The sequence below is a fragment of the Mus caroli genome, unplaced genomic scaffold (genome assembly GCF_978045245.1).
Source record: "Mus caroli unplaced genomic scaffold, Mus_caroli_1 scaffold_8, whole genome shotgun sequence".
In the NCBI taxonomy this organism is placed as follows: Eukaryota; Metazoa; Chordata; class Mammalia; order Rodentia; family Muridae; genus Mus; species Mus caroli.
The window spans coordinates 121,208,877-121,219,882 of record NW_028227263.1 but is presented as its reverse complement, the minus strand read 5'-3'; the positions used below and the strand labels follow the sequence as shown (position 1 = coordinate 121,219,882).

The 11,006-nt window shown below is 45.6% G+C and overlaps 1 protein-coding gene across 1 annotated transcript; it reads left to right on the top strand.

Annotated features, from left to right (window-relative positions):
• Nucleotides 1-3,438: 3,438 nt before the first annotated feature.
• Nucleotides 3,439-8,764, top strand: LOC115031549 (uncharacterized). The gene is made up of 3 exons (XM_029480000.2): nt 3,439-3,517; nt 5,078-5,204; nt 6,622-8,764. The coding sequence occupies exons 1-3, from the start codon at nt 3,503-3,505 to the stop codon at nt 8,409-8,411; spliced, it is 1,932 nt and encodes a 643-aa protein (XP_029335860.1). The 5' UTR covers nt 3,439-3,502; the 3' UTR covers nt 8,412-8,764.
• The last annotated feature ends 2,242 nt before the right edge of the window (nt 8,765-11,006 follow it).

Below are 11,006 nucleotides of genomic sequence, written 5' to 3'. Positions count from 1 at the left end.
CTCACACTATCCTGAAGGAAGATGAAATATTGTAACTTGTGAGTTGTTTAGGAGCCCACTGCCCCGGCCTGGGACTAAGAACAAAGCAGAACAGCCCCCAGGCCTGGCAGGGCAGAGCTGTTGTTAAGGCATTCCTAAGAACATCTTGACTGTAAAGATGAAAAGGTATGCAAGGTATTCACCAGCAGGGCTATATTATCTGAGTCAACACCACCTGGCCGGAACCTCCCCTCTGTCCACTGCCCCTTGACGCCGGGTAAAGTCATACATCAACTGGTTGCTATGTGAACAAAGATAAGCCCCCAGCCCACAGGAACAAAGTCCTGATCTTTGTAATCTTTCTGTTAATGTTTGAATGAGCCAATAGTGTGTCGCTATGCTGAATTCCACACCCCTAAGCCCCTTACCCCATAAAAACTCCTAGCTTTCAAGCCTCGGGCCGACATACGTTATCTCCTGTGTGGGATGCATGTCGGTCCGGAGCTCCGTAATTAAACGTCCTCATGTAATTACATCAAGAGATGGTCCTTCGTGATTTTTTGGGTGCACGCGGAATCGGGAATTGGGTGGGGGTTTCCCCACTAGATCAAACAATCCCTGTCCAAAAAGACCAAACTCTTTCCTGCTTCCTCTCTTCCTCCGTCCATCCTGGAAGTCGCCCCTACTCGATCAGTGATTGGCTCCTTTATTCATTAGGGGACTGATTCACAAGAAGTCGCCTGACTCACTCCTTGTCCACAACCCCGCCCAGGAGAGCAGAATTAGCATCAAAATACAAACAGCACCAGCGCCATCTACAACAGGACTCTGGCAGGGAAATCTCAGCATCCATCCAGGTCTACACAAAAAGGCTGCATGAAAGGATTTAACCAACGCTGGTGAGTGGCAGAACCGTCGTTGACCCAAGCGTCCCTTTCTCACAGGAAGCCCCTCCGTATCTGCTGTGCAGAGCTGCATGTGCTCAGGACCCAGCCATTTCCGGTGCAAGTGGAGAGGGGCCCTGTAACTGAGACCCATTTGAAAATGCTCACCCATCTCCAACCTGCATTCATATTGATTTGTGTTCCTCAGGATTCCTGAAAGGGGCCTTCAGTCAGCATCTTCTATTTCTTAGCCTAGTACAGTGAACTAAAATGTGTGCAATTGGAATTATGGGCCCTGACATTCTGTGGGGACAGAGCTTTTGCTGTTATTTGTTTATACTGTAACCAATATTTTGAACGTCTTTACTAAACTTGACTTGTGGATGACTTGATTCTCCTCCTTCCCCCCTAGGTCTAGGTCGGACTGTCCTTCATGACCCAGGTCCATCTGTGGTTCAGACTGACCTGTGCTGCTCCCACAGACTCCCCGAGGCTGTATCTCAGATAAAGAGGAGTTCTTTCTGACAGCTCCAGGGCTCTGAAGGTCATGGATCAAGCCCCCACTGGAGGATTCTGGGCAGGTGGTGGTTTGAGTGAGAATGCCCCCCAGAGGCTCATGTTAAAATGCTTAGTCACCACGGAGTAGAACTCATTGAAAGGATTTGAAAGATGAGGAGGTATGGCCTTGTTGGTGAAAGTATATCACTGGGCGTGGCTTTGAGATTTTAAGAGCACATGTGTCTCTTTGTCTCTCAGGTATGGATCAGGTTGTAACTCTCCCTACCATGCCTGCTGCTGCCATGCTTCTGCCATGATAATGCACTAAACCCCTAAAAGTGTACACAAGCCTCTAATTAAATGTTTCCTTTTATAAGCGTTGCCTTGGTCATAATGTCGCTTCACAGCAATAGAAGAGTGACCCAGATAGCTCATGTTCTACCACCAGGTTACTCCCACAGCCCCTCACAGAGGGTTTCTATGCAGAAACTCTGACTTTGCTGCCCAATTAGGCAACTGCAGCTGTGCAGTATCCCTGTTAGCTTTTATAATGCAATATAGTACGGGATTTCAATGTTTTTGTTTTGTTTTGTTTTGTTTTGTTTTGTTTTGTTTTGTTTTGTTTTGTTTTTAAGTATCCACAGCAAGATCTGCTGGCCCTCTCCTTTAATCACAGCACTGGGGAGGCAGAGGCAGGCAGATCTGTCAGTTTGAGGCCAGCCTGGACTACAGTTCCAGGACAGCCAGGGCTACACAGAGAAACCCTGTCTCGGAAACACAAAACAACAACAAAAACAAAGAAGTATCCACAGTTGTCTTTCATGGAATTTCAGAAATGAATAAGCCGAAAAGCAACACAGAAGAGCGACCTACCAAAAGGATTCCCATTGACCTCACCCTAGTTAAAAAGGTTCACCGAGGTTTTGCCATTCTGGGGATGTAGTCCCCAGAGAGTGCAGCCACTGAGGAATTCTGGGAGTTGTAGTTCCAACACCAGTGGTGGTCAAGGTCGTTTCCGCTCCCGGGAGGGGAGGATGTTTGTGAGTGCTTCCTGTGAGGTGAAAACCTGGGCCATCGCTCTGCATTTCGTTTGCGCCTGTGCTCCTGATGTATCCAACTCAGTGACCGCATCTGCGGCCCAGGAAGAAGCCGGGCATCCAAGTCCTCTCTCGATGGGCTCTGCCTGAGGCGGGGCTGCCCTACACTGACACACCTCAGCACCTTGCAGAGCCCCAGGAGAGGCTAGCTTCCCAGGGGAGCCTGGCAGGGTAGCTATCTATCTATCTATTTATTTAAACAATATTTTTATTTTGTTAAAGTTATTAAATAAATATATTTAATGATTAGAAGAGAGAGAAAAAGAAAGAGAGAGAGAGAGAGAGAGAGAGAGATCAAAAGACAACTTGTGGGAGTCAACCTAATGGTACCCAGAGACTCAAACTCAGCAGGTTAGACTCAGTGGCAGTTTCCTTTACCTGCTGAGCCATCTTGTAGGCTCAAACTCCCCTTTCCTTGGAGAGGGTTTAGAGCTTTTTTGTTGTTGTTTTGTTTTGTTTTTTAATTGGTCATTATTTTCATGCCTGTGGGAAAAGAGACTTTGTGACGGCTCTTGTAAATGAACAATGTTTGCTAGTAATTAAGTCTTTTAGAGGGAGACACAGAAGAGGACTCTATTATTTCCATGTATGGAAACAATAATATGTAAGATAGCTGTCATAATTGACAGACCTTTCTGAGAGTGGTGGTCAGTCATGACACAGCATGCATCAGAGAGTTCAGAGCTTAGTGAAGATTTGTTTTTCTGGAAAACCCATCACCACAGGCAGCCTTGTGAAGGTAAGAGTGCCCAGCACCCCACCCCACCCCACCCCAAGCTGGCAGAAATGGAGAATGTGTCCTTTTCTAACCCCCTGAGGTGAGCGAGGTGAGGCATGGGTGGCCCCTTAACTTTAACCCAGAGGCTTACACTACCAATTAGTAGGAAGTAGGCAGAAAAGCCTGGTCAGCGCACACAGCCCTTGGGGCTGATGGAGAAGCTGAGGAAGCCATGTGGATCAACTGTTCTAGCAGTGTTCTCACGAAGCCCCTCTTCCCCCAGCTTGCTTCCCAGAGCCCTGCCTTGTCTCAAAGAGAAGAGAACAATGACCAAGTTGCAGGTAAGTCGGGTTGCTTCCCCCCTCCCCGCAGTGCTAGGGATTGGAAACAGGACCCCTGCATGCTGGGCAAGTGCTCTGCAGCCACCATAGCCTATTTGACAAGGTCCAGGCCACAGAAGGACCCTGTTCCCAAAACAAACAAAAAACCCTAGACAGCACCTGAGGAAGGACACCAGAGGTTGGGCTGTAGCCTTTATATGCATGTGTACCCTTGTGTACATATGTACACTCACATGCATGCATGCACACAGAAAACTGCTCACCCTCATTTTCTGCACTGGACGTCCTGTGCATTCATTTCCTGAGCAACCAGGGAGCATCTGGCTGCCGCCAACTGCATGGCTTCTGTGGTTGATCCAACTCAGATGATGAAGGAATGAAGAAAGGACAGATTCACAGACACGTGTACAGACAAGCTGGGATGGAATAAGCTGTGTGCTCTGATGGAGACACACCAGCAGCCCTAAAACTCAGCTCATTTATTAGACACCGCTGAGCACCCAGGAGCCATGATTCAGGAAACTGCAGCATGAATATTAATGCACAGGGGTATTTTACATGGAGTTCAGCCAAGCTCTCCAGCTACACAGTGCCCTCAGCTCCAGGGACTAGATGCTTGTTTTGCTTACAACAGTGGTGATTTTCCTAGGTAATTTCTAGGTGGTAAGTATTCCTATTTCTCTGTATTCTGGCCTAAACTGGGCACTTTTGAAAAATCTTCAGTATTTTTAAAAAAATCTTCAGTACCTTGGTAAATGATTAAAAATGGCAGTTTGTCTGAAACTTTCACTTAATTAGATTTCTGTTTTAAATTTACTGTTTGTATATGGACAGTATATTATAGTCAATATATGTTATATATACTACATATATATAATATATATTTACATGGCTGAACACCATGGCATATATATAATACATACACACACAGACTATATATATATATATATATATATATTGTCTGTGTGTGTATGTGTAATGCAGCCTTTATGGAACATTGTGTGGCCATGAGTGTCAACATGCAGACAATGATGATAGTGTTGTTGGACATATATTGGCTGCTTAATGCATATGTGCATATCATACAGTATTCTGGGTCTTCTCTGTGGTCTCATTTAATCCCCTCAGGGGCACTGGGAGAGGAAGGAATGTCAGTTGAGCAAATGCTTTTATAAGATCCAGCTAAGCCATTTTCTTAATTCGTCATCAATGTTGGAGGGCCCAACCCACTGTAGCTGGTGCCATCCCCAGGCTGATGGTCCTGGGTTCTATAAGAAAGCAGGCTGAGCAAGCCAGTAAGCACCGCCCCTCCATGGCATGTGCATTAGTCTCTGCCTCCAGGATCCAGCACTGCCTGAGTTCCTGTCCTGAGTTCAATAATGAACAGAATATGGAGGTGTAAGCCTAGTAAACACTTTTCTTCCAAACTTGCCTTTTGTTCGTGGTGATTTGTCCCAGCAATAGAAGCCCTAACTAAGACAACAGGCTCTGTATAAACAGTTGCTCAGGTCCTAGTGGCATTGGGAATGAATCTGAGGTGGCATGTGCTTGCTGTCACAGGAGGCAGTGACCTTCAGGGACGTGGCTGTGGTCTTCAGTGAGGAGGAGCTGGGGCTGCTGGACGCTGCTCAGAGGAAGCTGTACCACGATGTGATGCTGGAGAACTTCAGGAACCTCCTGGCAGTGGGTGAGGACGGGGCCCTGTGTCCTTGGTGATGTCAGAAATTCACACCCATGTGTCTGTTGTACTCCACTGCTTCCCTTATAGGTTTACTTATTTTGTATTTTATGTACATGTGAGTGTTTTGTCTGTGTGTGTGTCTGTGCCACATTCACTCATGATGCCCACAGAGGCCAGAAGAGGGCATTAGATCCCCTGGACCTGGAGTTACAGATGGCTGTGAGCCAGCATGTGGATGCTGCACACACACACCCTGGGTCCTCTGGAAGGGCAGCCAGTGCTCTGTATGGCTGAGCCACACCTCCAGCCTCTACTTTACTTTTCGTTTTGTGGCAAGGTCTTAAAATATAGCCTAGGCTTGCCCGAAATTTGATTCTCCTATCTAAGTTTCCCAAGCACTAGGGTAGCAGCTTTGTCGACTGTGTCTGACAAACTGCGTGCTCCTGGGGCCTCACACTCCAACCCTGCCCATTTCTATTTCTTTTCCTGCTTCAATAGGTGTGTCTCAGATGTTGTCCTTTGTATCTCTTTGGCCAGAGTGCTCTTCTCTGGTGGAATTCCTGTCTCTGTCTCTCTGCCTGTCTGTCTCTCCCTATCTGTCTCTCTGTGTGTGTGTGTGTTTGTCTGTCTGTCTCTCCCTCTCTCTCTGTCTCTCCGTATATATGTGTGTTTGTGTCTGTATATATGTTTATGCCTGTCTGTCTCTCTATCTTTGTGTGTGTGTCTCCCTCTCCCTGTCTCTCTGTGTGTATATAGGTTTGTGTCTGTCTGTCTGTCTCTGTCTCTCTGTCTGTCTTTCCTTCTCTCTGTCTCACCATATATATATATGTGTGTGTTTGTGTCTTTCTGTCTTTGTCTGTCTGTCTCTCTCTCTTCCTCTGTCTTTCTGTGTATGAGTATTTGTGTCTGTGTGTGTGTGTGTGTGTGTTTTCCCCTCCCTCCCTCCCTCTCTGCATTCGTCTGCTCGGGAGCCCTCACAGCCCCTGCTTTTCATGTGTCTCACCCTTGCTCTCTCCATTCTGCACCTGCCTCCGCTGGTGTCTGAGCACCACCACCCCTGTTACCTCAGAGTTAGTGCTTCCTTCCCATTATCCTTCTGCACGGCTACACACAGGCTCTTCGGTTACCTCAGAGTTAGTGCTTCCTTCCCATTATCCTTCTGCACAGCTACACACAGGCTCTGTGAGTCAGGTGCTCAGCACGGGCTGAGGTAGCCTTGAGCCTTCACTCCCGGGCTCACTCCAAATTTCCCGCCATGGTCAAGTGTTGATTGTTCTTGGTTTTAGCTCTTTGTTCCTTAGAGCTCTCAGACATTCACCTTTGACACTGATCTCTAGTCAATATTTCCAGAAAGAAATGAGGACTGGCCAACTTTGATGTCCTCATCCTTGCTGATATCATCTTCTGTTCTCTATTCTTACAGGATGCCAGAGTCTAAATACGATGGCGCCTCTTGACACAACAGGAATAAGGTGCCTTCCATTGGGGAAGCTTCCATGTTGGCAAATGACAAGCCATGATGTCAACAAACTAGCCAGAGCTCCAGAAGTTGGAATAAACACTCCAGGAAAGGGTCCTCACCTCCTGGAGCCGTGCCACTCCTCCTGCCACTGGGGAGCAGAGCAGCCTTCTCAGGCCTCCGAGGATGATGGCTGTCTGGAGAATCTCACAAGCGATCATTCCAGCATTACCGAAAATCAGGAATTTCTCTCTGGAAGGGCTCAGAGTTCTTGGAGTAAAGCACACTTTAGTGAGAGATGGAACCATGGGAAACACTGTCCTCAGACTCTGGTGAAAACTGAGTCTCAGCTGTTGGCTCTGGGTGTTGACATTCTGGGTTGCATTTCCCACCACAATCACAATATACTGCATAAAAGAGATAAAGTCCCCAGCAGCGGTGACTGTGATCAAGTCATTTTTCCCATGACACTCCTCACCCAGCATTGTGCTTATAGAGAACAGAAGGCCTACCAGTGCAGCAGGGGCCAAGAAGTCTTCAGTGACAGCCCTAGTCTGGAACTTCATCAACAGACCCTCTTAGGAAAGAAGTCCCCTGTACATAGTACTCACAAGGACACCAGGCCCAGTGTCCCCATTCAACCAAGTGTTCATCTAGGAACAAAGCGTTACTGGTGTCATGAGTGTGGCAAAGGCTTCAGTCAGAGCTCAGCACTTCAGACTCACCAGAGAGTGCACACAAGAGAGAAGCCCTACAGGTGTGACAGCTGTGGGAAGGGCTTCAGCCGCAGCTCGGATCTCAACATCCACCGCCGAGTGCACACTGGAGAGAAACCTTACAAATGTGAGGTGTGTGGGAAGGGCTTCACACAGTGGGCACACCTCCAGGCCCACAAGAGAATTCACACAGGAGAGAAGCCATATAAGTGTGGAGACTGTGGCAAACGCTTCAGCTGCAGCTCGAACCTCCACACCCACCAGAGAGTCCACACTGAGGAGAAACCATACAAGTGTGACAAGTGTGGGAAGTGCTTCAGCTTAAGTGGCAACCTAGACATCCATCAGCGGGTCCACACAGGAGAGAAGCCATATAAATGTGAAGAGTGTGGGAAGGGTTTCAGTTCAGCCTCAAGCTTCCAAAGCCACCAGAGGGTCCATACAGGAGACAAGCCATTTTACTGCAATGTCTGTGGGAAGAACTTCAGTCGGAGCTCACATTTTCTAGATCACCAAAGAATTCACACTGGGGAAAAACCATATAGATGTGAAGTGTGTGGGAAGCGCTTCCCCTGGAGCTTGAGCCTTCATAGTCACCGGAGTGTGCACACAGGAGAGAAACCGTATAAATGTGAGGAGTGTGGGAAAGGCTTCAGTCATGCCTCAAGTCTGCAGGCTCACCACAGTGTCCACACCGGTGAAAAACCATTCAAATGCAATGTTTGCCAGAAGCAGTTCAGCAAGACCTCAAACCTCCAGGCCCACCAGAGGGTTCACACAGGGGAGAAGCCCTACAGATGCGACAGCTGTGGGAAAGCCTTCAGCCAGAAGTCCAGTCTCCAAGTCCATCAGAGAATTCACACTGGGGAGAAGCCATTCAAGTGTGAGGAGTGTGGGAAGGAATTCAGATGGAGCGTGGGGCTTAGTTCTCACCAGAGGGTCCACACAGCAGAGAAACCCTACATGTGTCAGCAGTGTGGGAAAGGTTTCAGTCAGGCCTCATATTTCCATATGCACCAGAGGGTCCACACTATATAGAGACCTTAAATTGGCCACATTTGCTGTAAGGGCTATAGTCAGAGACCACATCTTGTCTTCCACCAGAGAATCCACACTGCATGGAATCTTTAGTTTCTGCTGTCAGGTGGGCTCTTGGCTGATGATTGTTAAAAGTATCCCCAACACTCAGAGGCTTCAGGAGACTTCATAGGAGCTTTATTTTGGTATTTTTGCCCTCAACTTATTCTCCTACTGTACTCATTATGCAAAGGGAAGAGAGTATTTTAGAATGGATCTTCTTAGCATATAAATAAAAGAATTAAAAAAGCGTATGTAGAAAAGGATTCTGATTTAATTATAAAAGGAAACATTGGCAATTGTGAGGAACAGACCCAACAGGAATTGTAGGGCATCATACTAATGCTGATATTATATCATTATGGGTAATCAATAAAGATTGGCAAAGAGCTTATAGCAACTGATAGGAGAAATTAACAACAACTATCCTAAAACCAAATGACTTCAGTTTTTACGAAGTAATTGGATTCACCCCATATTGTAAAGAGAACATCGATTCCTGGAGCCCTTACATTTTATACTAATGTCGATAAGTTGGAAATGTCTGGTTATAATTCAGAAAAAAACATAAGCAAAGTCATTCAAAGCCCATATGTTTTGATTTTTTTTTCAGTTCAAAAATCAGAGTTTTATGACATTCTTAAGGAACTACTAGATTTTCTTGAATCTCTTCATATAGTTACTGCCCTCAATATGCAGAAAATGTTTCGGATATAGAAACTGCTGAACTTACTCAGTATGACCAAAATTAACTTCACTGTTTATTCAACTACAAAAATTAATCATAGAGAAATCATCCATTGTATATAACACATGTCAGATTCCACACAGGTCCTATAGCACAAGGTAATGATGAAATTGTTCACCTGTTGATGGGAAATGTGCTAGAAACCTCAAATTTTCATAAGAAACACCATAATAAGACTAAAGGTCTTGAGGGGGATTTTTCTATCACTTGGCAACAAGCCAAAGAAATTAAAAGGAAATGTCCTATTTGTCCTTTATATAACCAAACTCCATTACCTGCAGGGAGTAACCCAAAAAGTACCCAAAGAAATTAAATTTGGCAAATGAATATGTTTCATTTTGCAGAATTTGAAAAATTAATGTATGTGTACCATACCATACTCAGGATTTCAACAGGCAGCTGCTTTAAGTTCTAAAAACTTGATTCTATAATTGCACATTTATTTGACATTGTGGCAATTATGAGAATACCTGGGCAAATGTTATCATTAAAATGTTATCATTCTTGGATTCATTTTCTCATAATAAGAACTTCTTCAAAATAAGGAGTGTTTTTCAGTAGACCCAAGACATCCTCTTCACCGGATAAATATTGACTCTTGGCTAGGGACAAGGACATAACTTTGGCCCACAGAAAGTCATGTTAGGTCATCCCTCCCTTCCAGGAGGGAAGACCCCTGAACTTTTCCCCAGTTAACTGCTCTGACCCTTTCAGGCCAGAACCAAAGGGAAGCCATTGTTCTCCTCAGGACTTAATGGACCATACTAGTAGAAGCATGGGAGACAGTGATGCTGAGGGTGATTTGAACCATGGGGGCTCAAGAAGTTTCAGAGAATTTTAGTATGTGCACTAGAGACTGTTCTTGTGATATTTTGGTGAACAGTGGGGCTCTTTTTTGCCCTTGTCTGAAGAGTCTGCCTGAGGCTAAGATGAAGAGGTTATTAATTGTATTGGGAAAGGAAATCTCAAAAGAGCATAATTTAGGCTTTGTCCTGCTCCCTCATCTGTAGAGCCCCTGCCGCAGACCCTCTGGGTCCCTTTGTCTGCGTTGAAAGAGTCTCTAGTCGCAGGTCTGCAAAGAGTCAATGACAGACAGACCAACACTCGAGATTGTGTAGAATCTGAATGTAGTTTCTCAAGTCGAGCATCAAACTTTTTATACAGAAGAATAACAAGAAACCAGATGAGACACAATCCACCAAGTGACACAATACAAATGGAAAGTATACATCAAAAGAAGGCGGGGACCAGGCCGCTGCCAATAAGAAGGGAGCCAGGTGTAAAGCTAGTCTATTGTTAAGCCCATCACCAGGGGTTCTACTGTAGCAGACCTTCTCATGAATACTGCAATACCACAACCCCCCTATTTCCTGGGTCCTGATAATTTCTTGTAACTTTTAAGAATCTCCATTTGTCAGAAGAATTCACCAACTTGCTTCTAATATGCAATGTAGCCTGTACTGAAGATTTCTATCTCAGTGGGATTCCTTGGCTCTTTCATGGTAAACACTCTGCAGGCCAACCTTGTGCAGCTTTGACTCCAGTCTTTTGTAATGCTTAATTAGTTACTGAATAGGTAACTTCCTTACTGCATTCCTACCAGATTCCAAGCTCTTTGGCTTCTGGAACCTTGGAACACTGGCGAAGGCTCTGGCTATGTCAGAATTCAATCTTAAAAGGCACTTATGATAAAATAATACTAAAAGAGAGCACGTGGATCCATACACCAGACTAATGTGGGAATAGGGTATGAGTATACAGGTTAATGAGAACACCAAAACTCCAGGAGGTGAGTTTCCGTGAAACTC